Source organism: Cupressus sempervirens, chromosome 8 (assembly GCF_028749045.1).
Source record: "Cupressus sempervirens isolate cs-2001-9-10 chromosome 8, ASM2874904v1, whole genome shotgun sequence".
Taxonomy (NCBI): Eukaryota; Viridiplantae; Streptophyta; class Pinopsida; order Cupressales; family Cupressaceae; genus Cupressus; species Cupressus sempervirens.
The window spans coordinates 480925426-480945982 of record NC_143125.1 but is presented as its reverse complement, the minus strand read 5'-3'; the positions used below and the strand labels follow the sequence as shown (position 1 = coordinate 480945982).

The 20557-nt window shown below is 35.5% G+C and overlaps 1 protein-coding gene across 1 annotated transcript in view; it reads right to left on the bottom strand.

The window, feature by feature from the left end:
• LOC149543309 (chaperone protein dnaJ GFA2, mitochondrial-like) overlaps window positions 1-20557 on the bottom strand; it is a 110640-nt gene that overhangs the window by 73161 nt on the left and 16922 nt on the right. Inside the window, exons 3-6 of the mRNA XM_089798144.1 lie at window positions 11009-11083; window positions 10521-10612; window positions 10137-10220; window positions 9967-10005 (exon numbers count right to left, since the gene is read on the bottom strand). Coding sequence (XP_089654270.1) covers window positions 9967-10005; window positions 10137-10220; window positions 10521-10612; window positions 11009-11083 — 290 coding nt within the window. The remainder of the gene's footprint in view (window positions 1-9966; window positions 10006-10136; window positions 10221-10520; window positions 10613-11008; window positions 11084-20557) is intronic.

Here is a 20557-nt window from a genome sequence, read left to right as displayed (position 1 = left end):
TTAATAAAATAACAAATGATTACTTAATAATATAATATAGCGAAATCACTCTTATATTTATTAAGGAAGAGACATGGGGAGACATGTCTATCCATTATTATCTAATTAATAAAATAACAAATTAGATAATAATGGATAGACATGTCTCCCCATGTCTCTTCCTTAATATATATGAGTGATATCGCTGCCATTGGAAAACATATACTTGCAGGCAATGCAATTACATCTGCAAGCGATCCTCAAGAGATAATTTCTCATCATCAAGAGATATTTATCGTCTATTAAGGTAAATTGGCAGAGGTGGCACTCATTCACCTTTAACCAGTTAGATCATGCCAAGTGTCCCAGGAAGAGGCGACCAATATTATGTCCAAATTCATTGAATTTGCCAAAAGGGAAAAGTCGAAGAAAATTATCTTTGAAAAGAAACAATTTGTAAGCCCGTGTGGCATTTTACCATTTGGCCTACTAATTGGTGCCTTCTTCTACAAACTTCTACCAAACCAATTTTCTTATTGGCCCTTTAGAACAAAGTAATTTTCTCATTGGTCCACAAGGAGGCGCCCAATTGTAAATGGATCGCATTTGATGCTTGTAGTGGTTAGGCAAGTTAGGACTTTGTTGGCATAATCTTAGCCCTTGATCTTGAATTGATTAGAGCCGCTCATTGTAATTGAACAACTATAAAAGGCCAAGGCCTTGTCACTTGTAAAAGGAAGAGACTCATTAAAATTGGTGCTATAATAATGTGAAGTTTATAGATCATTTACTGGTGGAGACAAACTAACCATTACAATCTGAATATATAAGTATCTTGAACAATCTTCAATTTAATTTCTTATAAATGTATTTCTGATCTGAAATAGATGTCCTTATATATAAGTATTGATTTCCTTTTGTCTTTGTACTGATAATGTTTTATATTTATGTGCAGATCTGAATAGACTGAGATGCAATTACCTTTGTGATTGATTGATTCAGAATTCAAAACTCAAGCAATATATATATATGTATGTATTGAGGTATGTTTATGTAGGGGTATGACCCTGGGTAACAATACCCCAACACATACCTTTAGAAGACACTGATCAATATACCGATTCTATTTAGTAATAATCACCGCCATAACAATAACTGGTGACGGTTCATAGTATCGGCTATCCTCATCACCCAATACTAAACTCATTCGATGCATATTATCTTCATTGATATATTATCTCATTTGGTATATTGAGTTTATCAATTAGTAATACGAGGTTTTGATATTATAAATATATGAGAACATATGAAAGCATAAGAGTTTGATATAAATGAGTTAAATGTTTCTGTTATGTGTGTGTGTGTGTGTGTGAATAATCAGATTTAATATAAGCCAAATATATGTAAATATATTGCTTGAAGCTAACATACTTCACACTCTGTCTTTAGCAAGAAAGGAATTGAAGGAATTATAACACAAGGTTATACACCACCTAAAATGTGGTCAAATTATGGTGCCTGGCAAAATCCGGCCCAAAGAACCATAATAGATTTTTCATGTTGTTCGGTAAAATTCAGCCCGAAGAACAAGGATAACACTTACTTCAACACTTTTGGTGTTAGAAGATAGATCCACCATAAATAAGGTCGTCACCTTATAATAGTGATATGATAGAAGAAAGATCGTGATATGATAGAAGAAAGATCGTCACCTTTCATAACATAAGTTTGCAAACAATCTAATTTCAATTATTCATAAATATATTAATTTACAAATGTAATTACAAATTTGTCATACCAAGTTTACCTCTCAAGTACACTATTTTCAACTTTGCAAGAGGCTTGGTGAAAATGTCAGCATTTTGCTCATTTGTACTGATATAAATCAGCTTGATAACACTTATGTCAACCATGTTTCTTATATAATGATTAGGAGTCTCAATGTGCTTCAATCGATTGTGGAAAACAGGATTTGCAAAAAGCTTGATGCAACTCTGGTTATCACAATGAATTACTGTAGGACTTAGTTGTTTTCCAAAGAGTCCAAATAATAGCTTTCTCATCCATACTGCTTCACATGCTCCCATGGAGGCTGCCATGTACTCAGCTTCAGTGGAACTCAAGGCAACTATTGGTTGCTTTCTACTAAACCAGGATATTATTGGTGATCCACGAGTGAAGCAACACCCTGCAGCACTCTTGGGGTTTATGAAACAACTAGCCCAATCAGAATCAGTATATCCTTCAAGTTTGATCTCTAAATTTTTGTACTTCAAACCAACACCAATAGTGCGACGTAGACATCTCAAGAAATGTTTAGCAGCCATCAAATGAATCTTCTTTGGTTCACACATAAAATAACATAAAACATTTGTGGCATAGCAGATATCAAGTCTAGTATTTACAAGATACATAAGTGGTCCAATGATCTGTCTGTAAAGAGTGGGATCAATAGGCTTAGAATTCACAGCTTCTTTTAGTTTGTGTAGATTAGTTTCCATCGGAGTTGTTCGAGGTTTTTTGTCCATCATCCCAAATCTAGTCAGAATGCCTTGAGTGTACTTTCCTTGATTTAGAAAAACAATGATCCTTCATTTGACATACTTCTAGGCCCAAAAAATAGAGAAATAGGCCTAGATCCTTCATTTCAAATTCAGCTATAAGATTTTGTTTGCATTTTTCAATCAAATGATCATTACCTATTATCAATAGATCATCAACATATAAAACAAGTATTAACATGTCATCATTAGAAATTTTGAAGTGGATGTTAGGATCAGCTTCATTCTTTGTATATCCTAGTTTGGTGAGGTAGCTATCTATCCTTTCATACCAAGCTCAAGGTGCTTGTTTGAGTCCATAGAAAGCTTTCTTGAGTTTACATACATATTTGTCCTTATCTTTTATAGCAAAACCTTCAAGTTGTTCAATATATACTTCTTCATTTATGAAACCATTCAAGAATGTGGGCTTGACATCCATTTGATGTATCTTCCATCCTTTGGATGCTACAATTACAATAATTGTTCTTACAGAAGTGTAGTGAGCAACAAGAGCAAAAGTTTCCTCATAATCAATACCTGCCTTCTAAGAAAAACTTCGAGCAACAAACCTTGCTTTATGCTTTTCAATACTGCCATCAGAAGCATATTTGATTTTGTATAACCATTTTGATGAAACAACTGATTTATCTTTTGGTCTAGGTACAATATCCCAAACATCATTTTGTAATATGGATTGATATTCCTCAACCATAGCATCTTTCCAAGCTTGACAAGTTAGGGCTTCTTCAACAGTTGACGGTTCAACAGTTGACGGTTCAGATTTAGTAAGCTCAGTTACTAACGCAGTGTAACATGATTTGTTCCTAGTTTTCTTGCTTTCCGTGGAATTTCATCTGGCTCAACATTATTTTCTTCAATCAATTTCCTCGCCCATAACGGCCTTTTCTTGATATTAGTGATGTCTCTATTATCTATATCTGGTAATGATTTATTCTCTTCCAATATGTTCTCCCTCTGAATCTTAGTTTGTAGATTTTCATCTAAGTTTGTGATGGACTCATCTTCTATAATTGTACATAATTTTAAAGCAGTGTTTTCTTCAAATATGACATCTCTACTCACTTCACTTGATCTTTGTCCAAGTATATAGACTTTATATCCTTTGAAGTACTCATTGTACCCAACAAATATTCCTCTCTTCCCAAATGGTTCTAACTTGGTTCTTTTTTCTTTAGGTATGTGAATGTAAACAAGGCAACCGAATATTCTAAGATGATTTAAGTCAAGTTTAGTTCCTAAGAAAACTTCTTCAGGAGTTATGTTTTCTAGTATTGAGTGTGGACATTTGTTTTTAATGTATACGGTTGTATTGGTGGCCTCTGCCCGGAATAAGAAATGTAAATTTTGATCATGAAGCATGGCTTTTTCTGCTTCAACAATGGTTCTATCTTTTCTTTCTGCTACCCCATTCTGTTGAGGATTATAAGGTATTATATACTCCCTCTTAATCCCAACAGAGGTACAAAAAGCTTTGAAATTTTCAAAGGTATATTCTCCTCCATTGTCTAATCTTAGCGTTTTAATTCTTTTTGACATTTGATTTTCCATTGTTTCTTTGAACTCTTTGAATTTTGATGGGACCTCATTTGATTCTTTGACCTTTGAAAAATAGACCCAAGTTTTTCTAGAGAAGTCATTAATGAATATTATGTAGTAAGAGAATCCTCCTAGAGAAAGTGTTGGCATAGGTCCACATAAATCAGGGTGAATCAGTTCCATAACTGATTTAGATTTGTTTTCGCTAGGAGGAAAAGGTTTTTTTATATCCTTTCCTAGAGCACATCATTTACAAGTGACTATATGTTTTGAATTTAAGCTAGGTGTTCCAATGGTGATTTTTTCTATATTTGGAAGTGAACTGAATCCAATATGTCCAAGCCTTCTATGCCATACTTCATTAGAATTTGTCACTTCGTGACTTAGAGCTTGCTTTTGAATGTTGCAAAGTTTATATAAGGTCCTATCTCTAGTTCCTATGGTGATAGCATTCTTGAGATTAGTGTTTTTAGGCTATTACAATACTTTATCTTCATTGAAGGTGACTTGAAACCCTTCATCAGCATTCTAGAGATTGATACTAGATTTCTTTTTATGCCCAGTACAAAAAGAACATTTTTCAATTTTAGTGTAACCCCAATTCTTAGTTGTATAGAACAGGTCCCAATTCCTTTTACTGGATATGTGGAGTTGTCTCCAATGGTGACTCCTTCAGTGAGATAATTTCAAAAAGTTTCAAACTTATCTTTGATTCTTGTTATATGTCGGGAAACACCACTATTTATTATCCATACATTTTCGTTTGATTTCATCTCATTTGATAGAGCAAAATATAATTAACAAATTTTCATCCTTTTTAGTTTCGGCTAAGCAAGCTAGGATTTTTTCCCCTTCTGGAAAATTTCTGAAGGTATGTCCAAATTTCTCACACTTGTAACATTTAACTTTGGAGAAATCATTTCTTTTGTAAATATTATTTCCTTTCCTCTTATCATATTTCTTTCCTTTGAATTTCCTCTTCTTTCCTTTGTTGTTGGAGATTGAGAAAAGAGCTTGATTTTCTCCCTCTTGATTCGAAATGATCCCTCTCAAAATTAGTCTTGATTTTTTTAATGTGCAATCATTTTTTAGTTGATCAAAAGTTGGTATTGAGGGTCTGCTAACAACCTCAATGAATGCTTCCCAAGATATAGGTAATCATCTAAGTACTATTATAGATGGTTCTTGGTCTTCTATTTTGCTTCCAATAGAAGATAGATGATTCTTTATTTCGGAAATTTTTCCGAAGAAGGATGAAATTGACTCTCCTTTATTCATTTTTGTATTCATTAGTTGATTTTTTAATGTAATTAATCTGCTAGAGTTGTTGATTTCAAATGTATCCTTAATTTTTGAGATTTGAGACGGATGGAAGAATATGATCTTTTACTGAATCAACAATAATTTTCCTAGCTTTATTATTTTGTCTTTTCCAAATGGCCTTTTCTGCCTCATCTTCAGGTATTGAAATGTCTGATTCAATAAATGATTCTAGTTCTAATTCTTCTAGGATTGTTATAATTTGAATTTTCCATGAGAAGAAATTTGCTGCTCCTTCCAACCTATCCTCTACTCTAACATTATTTGACATGTTTGTCACTGTTGTTTCAAGAATTTAAATTTAGAAATCCCTCTACCAATTACGCTCTGATACAATGTAAAATTTATAGATCGTTCATTGGTGGAGACTTACTAAGCATTACAATCTGAATATATAAGTATCTTGAACAATCTTCAATTTAATTTCTTATAAATGTATTTCTGATCTGAAATAAATGTCCTTATATATAAGTATTGATTTCCTTTTGTCTTTGTATGGATACTGTTTTAAATTTATGTGCAGATCTGAATAGACTGAGATGCAATTACCTTTGTGATTGATTGATTCAGAATTCAGAATTCAAGCATTATATATATATATATATATATATATATATATATATATTGAGGTATGTTAGGTATGTTTACGTAGGGGTATGACCCTACGTAACCATACCCCAACACATACCTTTAGAAGACACCGATCAATATACTGATTCTATTTAATAATAATCACCGTCTTAACAATAACTAGTGACGGTTCATAGTATCAGCTATCCTCATCACCCAATACTAAACTCATTCGATGCATATTATCTTCATTGATATATTATCTCATTCGGTATATTGAGTTAATCAGTTAGTAATACAAGGTTTTGATATTTTATATCTATATATATATATATTAGAACGTATGAAAGCATAAGAGTTTGATATAAATGAGTTAAATGTTTCAGTTAAATATATATATATATATATATATGAATAATCAGACCAACATAATTCCTTCTTCTTTGTTTGTTTCCATGGTGAATGTTTGTGATGTTTGGGGTACTGCACGGTTTCTGCATTTCCTCAGAGTAAGATAAAACTCACATCAACATGACTATTTTCTTTGAATTAAATGTGTAGCCAAAAATTATGATGCGATTCAAAGATGCATAACAGATGAGCATATAGATAATATTCATAACACTAATTTTATCTATAAAATAATTCAAGAATATAATAGTAGTATGTGACAGCTTACATATAGATATATATACAAAGTTATAGACATCTGCATACATGTGAACTAATATGCATTTCATCTGCTAAGTCATGAATGTTGCAGTATAGAGTTTATCGTGTATGTTTTCTGCTTGATGCAATTAGCCATGGTAGGGCAAATAGGTAGTCACAAGAGAGAAAATGGTGATAAGATTGCCTTCCAAGAAAACCACCTCTTGCTATGTGACTAAGGAGTTCCATGGTGCCAAAGGGGGAGACGGGACCCACTTTTGGGCTTAGGAAGGAGGGACTTTCTGGGCACTTTGTTGTGAATTATCCTCAAAAACTCTATAATGCTGAACAAATGTATAGGGGTGCTCAACCAGTGAATGTGAGGTAGGAGTAACAAGGATAAGGTGAATGGTGATAGGAGACCACACTGGTTATGCCACCTCATTTGTATGCCAAGGGCCACATGAAACCAGGAAGGACGGTATATCTGCTCCTAGGCCTAGGGTAGGGATCTCCTAACACCTCATCAAATCACCCTAGCGAGAAAATTTAAAATCTGATTCAAGCAATCTATTAATCTGATATATGTATACTTCTAACTCAAGAGTGTCTAATTATGAATTCAGCTTTTAGATTATAATGTTTCCAAACTTGCTTTTGGGAACTCAATCAAAGCAAAAATGTACCCTAAAAGTCCTACTTACTTTTATATAGAAACTATAATCTAGGGAAAATGTGGAGGCATTAGAGGAACCTAATTTCAATGAGTAAAATGAATATTTTAAGAATGCAAGGTAGCCTTCAGTAAGGAAGGTTGTACGATGGTGAGCAAAAGATTGGTTCTAGAAAAAGAGATTAATCTAGGAGACTTGTTTAAGATTGAGCCAAGACCGTGTATAGTGATTGTGTCCCAATTGTGTCCGCATAATATTACTCAACACCTCTAGCGAAGCAATTTCAATGCTAGATAAGTTTCACCTAAGAAACAACTCTTTTTGTTGTCAAATAAAGGCTTCATGCTATCACTCAAGAGATACCTTGTAAAGTAAGGAGCCCTTGTGCTCTAGAAAGGCCACCAAATCTAGCCTAATCAACACCTTTCAAAATGAGGTCAATGCTTCCAAAAGACCTCGAAAGGATGGAAGACCTAGTTATCTAAAATGGTGACCTAAGAAGTTCTCAAGCTATCACCATGGAGGCAAGATCCAAGATGATGATCTAAGAAGTTCTTCTATCACCAAAGTGATAATTTGGAGAGGAAGGACTCAAATTATTGCAGACATGGGAAAAAACCTATTGCCTAAATGATGCCTTGGGAAACTAAAAAGTTGCATATTTGGATTCTCCACAAAAATTATGCAAGTTCTGGAAAAAAATGAACAAAGTTGTAATAGTCAAACACCTAGGAAAGTTGTTTCCCAAGCAACACCTCATGTTGCTGCCCAAGAAAAAGCGTCACATTGCCACTCAAGTCTCCCTCTATATTTATTAGGAATATTAATGGAACGAGTATGAAATCACAGAAGACAAGACAAGTTATTTATAGGCATGCTACAAGACCTCAAGATCAAATGGTATGATCAATTAAAAGCTAATGACAAAGATTCGTGGCAGGAAGTAGAAACAGCATTCACAAAGCGATTTACAAAGCAACACACATATACAAATCCTAAATGAATTGATTAAAACAAATTCATCAAGGATTATAACAAAAGAAGGTTGTCCAAAGGTTAGCTTAATTGGTTAAAATGTTGGATTCTTATCGTGGAGGCCCAAGTTTAATTCCCCAAAAGGACATCTAAAGTGGAATTTTCTAAATAGAAGTGGATTTCTAAGGAGTGACTCTTGGTCTTCCATAGGTGATTACAAATGTTTTTCCTCTTAAGGAGCTTTTATTGATCTGATATTGATGCTCTCATCAGCGAGACGTCTGTAATCAATATTCAATTCAAAAGAAAAAAACAAAGGTTAATTTAGAAGAAATGTATACAAGTCTGGCTGTTAATGATCTAAAACAGCAATTTTTTCATTTTGTGATTCTAAAAAAAATGAAGAAATTATGTTAATGACACAATGTGATCAAAATAGGCCAATGGGACTCAGAAATACAGTTGGAAACAATTGTAATAGAGAGCCAATAAGAGGATGCCAAAAAGCTACAAGCTAAAAGATAACCAAAAGCAAAATAACAGTGGGTAGCCAAAAGTCATTATGACAAACAAAAAGAAGGGGTGAACCCAAAACAGGGAAGTCCTAATCCTATCAAAAGAGAAAAACCAGGAAAATATCAAAATGACTAAAAAAATTCATAAAGAAGTCCAAATATCCAATAGAAGGGACATGTCACCAAAGAAAAAGGGACAAGTATACAGATTTCCTAACAGGGGGTGAAATAGGTCTAATACATGTCACTAAATGAAGAACCAAACCACTCACCAATAACAATGAAGGAATTGACACAAACCCCAATGATGTCCCCTATACAATATGCCATAAGCTAAGATGCCTCAAATGGATGCCATTGGCAAGTCACAAGGCATTGCCCCAAAGCTCTTCCTCGAGATCTCCTAACGTTCATGGTCAATGACCCTCCACGTCTAAAATATAATTGCAGGTGGGAAAGAAGTGGTGACACATGCCTAAAAGTGAGACCACACCTAGGAGAAAAACACAATTACTATGCTTTGGTGATTAAGATGATGTGCCCCAGTTCTAGTGCATGCAAAGGTAGTGCACACAAAAGTACATTGTTTCACTAATTAGTCATCAACAGTGTGAAAAGCTGTGGAGTTTGGAGGGCATCTAATGCCTCTAATGCTAGTGACTGGCTTAAAGAATACGGTGCTCAATTTGGTGGGCCTGGAGGTCCCCTATAAAACCCTACGCCTAAAGGTAATAGCCACCCTCAAGAAAAAACCCAAGCACCGCCAATCTAGAAAGAGAAAGAAAGTGGATAGTGAGCCACTGGAAATTTTATAAAAGCAATAGTACCTACCTTGAGCCTTATTGTATATTCATTTGAAAATAAAGTGCTCTTCCATATTTGCCTCAAGGAGAAGCTGAAGCCAACAAATCTAATTCATGCATAGGATTAGAGAATGTCAAAGAGTGGTGCCCACATCAAAATATCAATACAAGCATCAAAGAATGCTAGCTGTACAAGAACAAAATTACTTACAGAAACACAATGCAGATGAAGATGAAAATGAATCCAATTTGGAAAAGACCATGTATTTATATGATAAGAAACGAGAAATTGGAAAAGCAGAAATTCAGTGCTATCTTCTTATTTCTTTCAGATGACAGAATATTCAAACTACTATACAAGTGGAAGTGAGAACATTACCCTATCATATAGCGATCGTTTCTCATCATCTTTGAGTACCTATCATAGGGATCATGTCAAATTTCAGCATTACAGACAAAAAGAATAAGCTTAAACTCAACTTGAATGCTGTTGCTAAATTTTTCCCAAAGTGAAATGTGTGTCATATTGCAGAGAGCTAAACGTCTCACCTCATAAGCATGTTGAATTTCCTGGAATTTTTTCTCTGCATCTGGATCCCCTTTATTTACATCAGGATGATGCTTCTTAGCAAGCTAAAAATAAAAACTGGATAAGGTTAATGCTCAATTTATTGTCCTCAAAAGAGTGTGTTCTTAAAGGGAACAATGTGAGCAGCACCCTGCAGAGGCTACATGTACAAAAACAAATTCTAGCAAACAATATGTCTAAAATACTTAAATCCCAAATGCAAAAGTCAAGGAGCTCATATTCAGAAACCTGAAAATGAGAGTATCAGAGAAAACTCTAGCATATTAACATGAGAAGCCAAAGAAATTAAACTTGATTCTTGGCTACCGTAAATATTTATCATTTTGGTGGATGGCATAGCATACCGCATAATAAGCCTTCTTGATTTCCCCTTGACCTGCATCCTTGCTTATTCCAAGAATATCATAGAAGTCTCTGGCAGCCATCCCAGTCATTCCTGTAGACAGGAAAACATATATCAATCTGTAAGATCCTTCACTTAAAATATGAAAAAATTCTTTTGTTCTATGGTCTGTTTGCATTATGTTGTAACAATAATAGAAATAAGAGCTGGTAGATTTTCACAATCCATGAGATCAATTACAAATGTAGCTTCTGGATTTGATTGTGTAAGTTTTTCTGCATCAAAGTTTTGGATCACACTCTATGATCCATCATCAGGATGAAAGAAAGAGGACAAGAGGAGAAATTTCTCTTTCTTTCATCCTAATGATGGATCACAAAGAGTGATATTTCTCCTCTTGTTCTCTTTCTTTCATACTGATGATGGATCACAAAGTGTGATCCATAATCAAATTTAGAAGCTACATTTATAAATAATGGAAATCTTTACCTGTAGCATGAAAACTCCTCTTAAATGATACAGTTCTGAATTCTCTGTTGTGAAAGCCATTCTCCTGGTCATGAGCTTCAAAATAAAACAAACCAGAATTAGCAAGTAATTTTATTATAAAGAAGAAAAATATACTATCGCAGAAAAAAGCAAACTCAATGAAAAAATGAATAAAGCGGCATCACGCATGGTGGCCCAAAAACATAGGCATGTCAAATTGCACACTCATCACATGAATACCATTGCCAAAAATATCCTCGGGAAAGAAATAAAATTGTTTAACTACAAAAATATTGATTGTGTATTTAAAGCGTCAAATTCTAGACAGAAAGGCGGACTACTAGATTTAGGATTAAAAAGCAAATAGCCAGCATGGAGGCAAAATAAGATATAATAACTTGGATACATCACCATACTTTCTGCTCAGCATATTTTAAATCATATTGCAATTTAAAATCTGCTAATACGTGGCAATCAACAATTGTTAGAATTTTGCCATAAACAACAAAAATTCTACCTAGGACCTAAAGTGTAGAATTGGAGACCTCAGAATAATGATATTTATTATTCAATCATTTTAAGCTTAATTACAAAAAGAATTGTTACATATATAGAAATCTTTAGTATTCATGAATGAAGGATACAATAAGTTCAAGAGTTATGAATTTACCTCTCTTTATCACTTTCAATCAAGAGGTGAGTTAATTTAACTAATAGAAAGGTGGTCATGATTAAACAGAAGGAGCAATTAACTACCATCAATCAATGATTAAGGAAGGCTGGTGTTACTTGTGTATCTCAAATCAAGGTGCATACATGTCACTGTTAGTTAGCTAGGTGAGGATAATTAAACATCCATAATATCTTAATAACTAGGTAAAAATTACTCTAGGGATGAACATTATCTTACCTAAACTAAATTATGTACACCAAAGTCCCCCTTAGCTGTAACTTGGGAGGAAATAGATATGGGTCCCAACAACTAGGCTATGTTAGGTAACCATGTAATATGACACCCCTCAAAGGATGGGAGACAGAGATATATAGAGAGAGGGTCTGTACAAAGAGATCCATGCTTGTCAAATAATATTTCTGCCCTCACAAAGAAAAGAGCCCAAAGGTAAATGCAAAAGATCCTACCACTCAAAAATGAAGGTAAGAAAAAATTTCATTAAACTGTGGGGTAAAAATTTGAAATATTGTCTCTACAAGTTGTGCAATGGAGCCCTCCATGTTAATGGTAAGTGCCACTGTAATCAGATCGAGAACACCAGGTTTAACTAAAGAGGATGACTATTCCAGACAATGTGGGAGTAGATTTGCATTAAGTGCCAAAGGTGTAGTTCGTGGACGTGGAATCTCAATGCATGCCACATGGTTGAGATGCTCCCTATGAGATCTCCTAATATGAAGAATCATTGCAAACCCTAATGAAACATCTATAAACTCTATAATAGCAACAAGTAAAGTTCCAACCCTAGTGCATGTCATGTGACTACGTTGCACATACCACAACATGTCCTCTTGTGAAGAATCATTGGAAGCTCTTGATGAAGCCAATTAGAACTCTATAGTGTTAGCAAGAGGTGGTGGTGGAAACATAATCCATGTCGTGTAACTACACTAGTTATTCCATAACATAGTTCCGAAAATCGCCTAAAAATTGCCCAAATCGCAATAAGATTCATGCTTAACGATTTTTTATGAATCTTGAATTGCTGGAGCCGATTCTTTGGCCTAAATCGCCGATTCAGGCCTGTGAATCACCCACGGCAGCTAGGAAGTTGACTTGAAAATTATTAAAAAAACACATGTTTTATTTGCTTTCCTTTTTGCCTTTCTTCTTTGTTATAACCCGATTCATGCCAAAAATCACATAAATCTCTCCTGTGAATCGCCCACGGCAGCTAGGAAGTTGACTTGAAATTTATAAAAAAAACACATGTTTTATTTGCTTTCCTTTTTGCCTTTCCTCTTTGTCATAACCCTAAAGGGCCTTCTAATTGCTTGGCATGAGTAGAAGAGAGGAAGAGTGAGAGAGAAGAAGAGAAAAGAAAAACCATAGGTTTCCAACCGGCAAGAAGGAAGAGCACCAAAGAGATCAGAAGTCCATCTAGGGAGGCCATAAATTACATCGAGAGCATTAAGAAGTCAATATCAACACTCCTCAACTCATTTGCAAGAGGTAAGTGGTGGTTTTTTTTTTGCATGTTAGTGTATTATGCATTTTTTGTTAAATTTTTTTAGTTCTCATTTGCAAATCTTGAATGTTTTTTATTTTTACTAAATTGCAAACTAGGGTTTGTTGTTTTGTAGCTTTTGTTTATTAGTTTCAAACTTTGATATTTTACAGTAACTTTTTTATTGCAGCAGCCCTTTGCTTTCATTTCCCAAAATGGGTAATAAGGATAAATGTTGAAAATATAACGAAGAGTTTCCTGGAAAAACCAAATTTCAAACAAAATGTATATCTTGTAAAGAAAAAATAAATTCTGGAGGTATCTATAGATTGAAATACCACATTGCTGCTATACCTGAACATGATGTCACAATTTGCACTCAACAAACTGCTGAGGCAAAACGCACTTGTTTAGTGGCATTAGAAAAAATTGAACAAGACAAATTGAATAAGAAAATGCAACTTGAAGGGTTTAAGAGGTATTGGCTCCCATGCTCCCGTATCTACAGCCGCATCTACATCTGCATCTGCATCAGCTTCTACATCTGTAGATTGTGTTGGAGAGGGTTCTTCCAAGCCTCCTTTTTGTCCTAGTTCTAGTGCTCATGCGAGTGCTAGTGGTAGTCGGTCTTATACTGAGACAGAGTCCAACACCAGCCTATTGCGACCTAAAGTGCGAAAAAATAGAATGGATAGTTACTCTGTGCCCCACACTACTCCTGGCTCCCAACCCACGCTTGAGGGCATGGGTTTGAACAAGGAGATTCATGATGCTGCCAGAAAAGAGATTTGCAAATTTTGGTACTTTTGCAGCATTCCATTTATTGCAACCAGATAATTGATTCTTTTTTCTTTGTTTTCTTTAAAGTTAAAAATAAAAGTAAAACTTTAATTATATCTACTTGTTTTATGATTTGAGTTTTTTACATCTAAATTTCTAATCAATATCATTATCTATTTGTGACAGGGCTCCTTATTGGCAGAACATGATAGATGCAGTTGCTATTTGTGGTCCAGGGTTTAAAGCCCCAACTGAGGCTGAGTTGAGTGGATACCTCTTGGATGAAATGGTAGAAGATATGAGGGTTGAGCTTGAGGACAACCGAAAGGAGTGGATCGAAAAGGGTTGCACCATCATGACTGATGGTTGGACAGATAGGAGGGGAAGAACACTCCTCAATTTTCTTGTATCTTGTGGAGGTGATTGATCATTCTACTTTCCTACATACATAATTTTGAATCGTGATTGACTATTTCAAACTTTGATTTGTTGATTGCTAATTTGTTGATGATCCACTTAACATTATAATTCATTGTTTTGTTACTTGTAGGATATACCATGTTTCTCAAATCCATTGATGTTTCTACTCATGTAAAAAACGCCACATACTTATGTGAGGTTATTGAGGAAGTCATAGCAGAGGTGGGGGAACAACATGTGGTGCAAGTGGTGACAAATAATGCAGCAAGTTATGTTGCTGCAGGTAAACTTTTAACTTTTCAAGTTTTGAAAATAAATTTATTTGAATTTTGAACTTTTTATAATTCTAAGTTTCCTAAGTTCTAACATATTTGAAATTTGAATTTCTAATTAACTTAAAATTGTTGAACGTAAACTTTTGATGGAGAGGCACCCCACCATATTTTGGTCCCTTTGTGCAACACATTGCATTGACCTCATGTTGGAGGAAATTGGCAAACTTGAGTGGGTCAAGTCATGTGTGGAAAGGGCAAAAAACATATGCAAGTTTATTTATAATCATTCATTTGTCCTTAGCACAATGAGGAAGTACACAGGAGGCAAGGAGTTAGCTCGTCTAAGGATCACGAGGTTTGCCTCGAATTTCATCACCTTGCAATCCTTGTTGACACCAAGGGATGATTTGAGGAGTATGTTTGTTGGGCGAGAGTGGATTTCATCTTCCTATGCTACGACCACTACAGGGATAGATGTGGTGGATTGCATATTTGATGACGATGGTCATGGAAACCTACTAGAGAAATCCTTAAGGTAAATTTATTGCAATTTAACATTTAGTATTTTACAATTTACTATGCTAATTGTTTAATGATTTAGTTTTACCTTAAGTTATATTATTCTATATTTAAGTTTTGACTCAAATTTTTGTTTTACTTTACATGTAGGCCACTGAGCCCCTTATATCTCTCCTATGAACTGCTGATGGGGAGAAGCCCTCTATGGGCTACATATATGAAGGCATGGATAGGGCCAAGGAGGCCATTAGAGCCCAGTATGCAGGAGTGCAAGAGAAGTATGCCCCTATTTGGGATATCATTGATAGGAGATGGCAAAATCAGCTCCATGGACCCATCCATGCAGCAGCTTACTTTTTGAATCCAGCAGTTCGTTTCTGTCCTGACTTCAAGGCAGATGAGGAGTTTCTCACTGGATTATATACAGTGATCCAGAGGTTAAGTAGTGATGAGCATAGCGCTGCTGCAATTATTGAGCTTGATAAGTTCAATAATAAAGAAGGGCCACTTTTCTCTAGTAGGATGGTCATTGATGCTCGGGCAACAATACAACCAGGTAAAAATTAAAATATATTCAACGTTCATGAATCTAGATTCTAAACTTAAAGTTGATTATGTAATTTTAGAGTTGTAATTTGTAAATGAGACTAATTGTTTTTATTTTCCCTTATTTCAGATAGATGGTGGCAAATGTTTGGGGCCACAACCCCAAAACTTCAAAAAATTGCCATCCGTATTCTAAGTCAGCCAAGCAATGCTTCTGGATGTGAGCGCAGTTGGTCCACATTCGAGCACATCCACTCGAAGAAGAGAAATAGGTTGACAATGCAAAGGTTGAATAATCTTGTCTTTATTCATTACAACCTCTGTCTTAGGATTAGACAAATTTTGGGCATTGACTCCTCTTCGATCATTTTGGAGCCGATTGATCCAAAATCAGAGTGGCTCACAGAGGTTGTGGATCTAGTCTTCACTGAGGAAGACCATGCGTGGGTTGACCAGGTGGATATAGAGGCTGAGGCAGCTAGAGCATGTTCTTCAGGCATTGGTAGACGCACACTCGCACGCACAGAGACAAGCCCTAGCGACGCCGTTCTTGAGCCCATCTTACATGTGGGGGATATGGCTCGACAGTCCTCTAGGACCTACATTAGACGCCTTTCTAGTAGGCAGATTGGATACTCAGAGGCTGAGGCTGAGGCTGTAGCCGAACTTGAGGATGATGTTGAGGATGATGATGACTATGAGCCTAAGGCTTGAGCTGGAGCCTTGTTTTTATATCTTGTTTACAGATATTGATACTGAATCATTGATAGACATACGTTTCAAACTTTCATGGATCTTCATCTTAGATTCTTAATTTCTTACATACATTTATGATTTGATGTCTTATGGATCTTGTTGTGAGGTTTTCACACCATCACCCCAATATTTTGGGGACCCCCCTTTTTTTTATCGCCTCGGCAAATTTTTGGGTTGTCCAAATTTTTTGAGTTTTGAAAATTTCATGCCTTGGCACCTTCAGGACAATTGTGGGGAGGCTTAGCTTATTTTCACCCGGTTTCAACTTGATTTTCCAGAGCAACCAATTTCATCCTTAGGCCGAACAAAATTTTAAAGAGCAATATTTGGCAGGATAAAATTGTAAATTTGTACTTAGATATTTTCTTTTGAAAATCCGGATATAAATGTGTAAATTTATTTTTTTTTAAATCTTTAAAAAGAAAAAATTTTGCCAGACTTAAGTTTTGGAAAATCTCAAATTTTTCTTTGGTGAAAATTTTAATTTTGTTGAAATGGGGCTAAATTGCAAAAAATCGATTTTTGGTTCTAGATGCAATTTTATTTTATTTTATTTTTTATTGGCATAGCAAAATCGATTTAGAGAGAAATTGCAAAAAATTGGCTTTAATAGATGAAAATTGCCTTGAAAGCTTTTTACCTTTAATGAAATTGGTAATTTAATATTGAAAAAATGGCTTTTGGTTAGCCAAAATCCAAATTTAATGACGTATAACTTACTAAACCCTCATTAAAATGGAAATATTTAACATCCTCAAGGCATTATTTAATTTCTTTTTTTGCAATTTGGAGCTAAATGGCAATTTAAAGTGCAATTTTCCTTTTGGCAAAATTAAATTTTGAGCTAGGTATTTAATTATGGGCCATGACTTTGATTTAATTTTTGTTTTTTGTCTCCTCCAGGACCAAGTCGGCCAGCTTAGAGGGAAAAGAAATTGGGTATAAAGGAGACCTCTCTCCCATTTCTTTTTCACAATTCATTTCTTCCTCTCCTTTGTTGAGCGAATTTCCTTGAGGAGCAGATTTTTCCATGCTTGGCGATTTTGTGGAAGGCAGTGTTCTTGCATTTGTTGGGCGATTTTGCTTACATTTGGCCATTTTCAGGCCTTGGCGATTTCCTTTGAGGGCAGATTTTTGCAGAGTTTAATGATTTGTTCTCCTTTTGTGGGCTGCGATTTGTGCCCTAGGTGACATTTTGGGCAAATTGAGGACTTCCATGCTTGGGCGAATTAAGACAAGGGTAGAACTTTCCACTCTTGGCATTTTCTTGAGGCAGATCTGATTTTGTGACATGGACAATTCATGGTGAAGCTTTAAAGGTTTAAATTTCTGATTTGCAAAGGGATTTGAAGTTCTTGAGATCTTGTCCTAAGTTCCGAAAAGTCGCTATAAGATTATTGGTTAAGGTGAATTTTCATCATCTAGAGTTGCAAGGGGTCCTTAAGCTGACATCCTTCTTTCGTTCTAGTCTAAGGATTGCTCCTCTTGGTTCTACTTGCCTTCTGGTCCACCACTCTACCATCCCATAATAGGGCGACGAGCATGGAGGATGTTAGTACAAGTAAGAATCCCAAGCGGGCAAACACTAAGAAAAACAGAGGATATGATGCCCAAAACTCCCTTCTTCTCGAAAATGAAGAGAATAACCGACACCAATATCGCTACAGTGGACATGATACGGATGAAGGACAGACTAAAGGAAGGACAATCCCCCTTGGCAAAGATGATGACAACGAGACAGATTTTGGATCAAGGTTGGATGAGTTGGGAAAGGTTGCTATCAAGAAGAAGCATTTAGGCACCCTTTCCTCTCTCAATGCTTTTATTGGATTTGCGAAGGAATATGAGAAGGATCACGAAAAGATACTACAAGCAGCAAGCAACGTGGCGAACTCAGCGAAACTCAGAGCGAAGCACACACCTTGTCCTCCTATGGAGGAAGTTAACGAAAGGTTAGCTAAGTTCATTGCCTTAGCTAAGAAGATGAAAGAAAAGGGAAGATTTATATTAGATCATTTGATGTAAGCCCAAGTGTCAATTTCTCTTTCTTCTAGAATAGGACAAGTGTCTATTTCTGATTGGCCACCATTTTGGTGCCTTCTCATTGGTTGCCACTTTTTGCACTTTTTTCATTGGTCCATTGATGAGGTGGTGGCTTCTCATTGGCCGATGGGGTGGCAACCCTAATTAGGGTTTTGAGGATCCAATCTGGATCGTTGATATTGTTTTGATCTCCACCGTCTGTTGTATTTCTGGCCCCTATAAAGGCCATTTGCTCTCATTTGTAAGGTGGTTGGAGAAATTGTTGCGAAGATAATACCAAAATTGCTCTCTTTTTCATTGTTGCGATTTGCATGTTGATTAAGAACATTGGGTATTATTGCATGTTTTCTACTTCCACATAGTTAGATTTTCTTTCAAGTTGTTTTAAGTTGGTTGCATTTGAAGTTGTTTAAGTGAAGTTAAAGTAGATGGATAGTTGTATGGTAGCATTGGTAAATGTTTGATAGGGATCAATAATAGGCCACTAGCATCCTAGCGGCTGGTTGGGAAGCTTTGTGTGGTAAACTAGTTTATTGTTCCTTTGAATCATTGCACCTGTGGAAGTGAGGCTGCTGGTCAGCTCTCATTAGGTTCGATCCCCGTCCATTTGCTAACCTTCCATTCATAGGAGTAGGAGTAGAATAGTGAGTAGCTGGGTAGTCGAAGCTTAGAGAGGGAAGTTAGAAGGAGTAGGTCAAGCATTAGAACACATCCATTCACCTTCCACGACCATCGCTTTCCCATCAACATCACCATTGGCAGACACATCCTCCATCATCACTACCATCAACATTATCTGCCTCCACACATTTCACAAGCTGAGTCACCATCACCTTCATCCCACCAAAGTCCAAGTCATCCTCAACAATTTGCGTAAGGCCGCCTACGTGATTACCAGCGAATCACATCGATAAAACTGAGCATCCAACGGTGTAAGGAACATTGGAGTTATTGCTTATGTCTTCATGAGTAATAACTTTTCAAGAGAGGAGTTGCATGTTTGATATCCCATATTGAATATTCAAATCCAAATATGTTATGTAAGTGATACAAAACTCACATCAACAGATCTTCATCTTACATACATTCTATGATTTGAATCATTATGATAATTTGATTTGATCATTTTAGATAACATAGTTACGTATGTGATGGATTTTACGTTCCAAACTTCCATGTTTATGTATGTTAAGTTTTAACTTCTATTTGATGATGTTATAGTGTGTTTACGTTATATTCAATAAAGGGTGCATGAAATAAGTTTTAAATTGTGAAAATCTCTAAATTTAAAGGGTTTTTTCAAATTTGCCGATTCATTGCCAATTCATGCCGATTCACGATTTGATTCGGCCTTGCTGATTCTGATCCGATTCCGATTCTCGTTACTTTGTTCCACAATATGTTTGCATCTAATGTATGAACAAATGATGAAATCGCCAAACATGTTGGAATCTCAATGCATGTCAAATGACTAAATTACACATCCTTTGAATTGCTCACATCAATGGTGTGAGTATGAATAAATGTAGATGGTGCATCATTTAAGAGGTTGGAAGGGAGATGCTTTATGGTATAAAGAGTGATTGTACTTAAATAAGAGCTCCACTCTCAAACAAAAGATCCTCATAGAGCTTCATGAGTCTCCAATAGGTGGTCATTTAAGATTTTTGAAGGGATCATCGAGTCAAGAAAGACTTCTTTAGGGAGAACTGAAAGGGGATGTTCAAAAATTTGTGGCTGAATGTTTGGTTTGTCAAAGAAATAAAAGGGAGCCTATTAAGATGTCACATGGGAAGGTAAAGAGATTACTCAGAAGAAACCTTAATTAGCGTTGAGGACTGCTTCTCCAAAAAAAGAGTATAAATATAGTTCAGAGAAGTCAACGTATGCCTGCATTAACTCATAATTAAGTCATATTATCGGTATTACATTGGGACTTACACCTACAATGTCATATTTATAGGTCAGCCATAATGCTATATTAGTCATAAAAGGGTATATATAGGAGGTACAGTGTCTTGTTTTAAGAT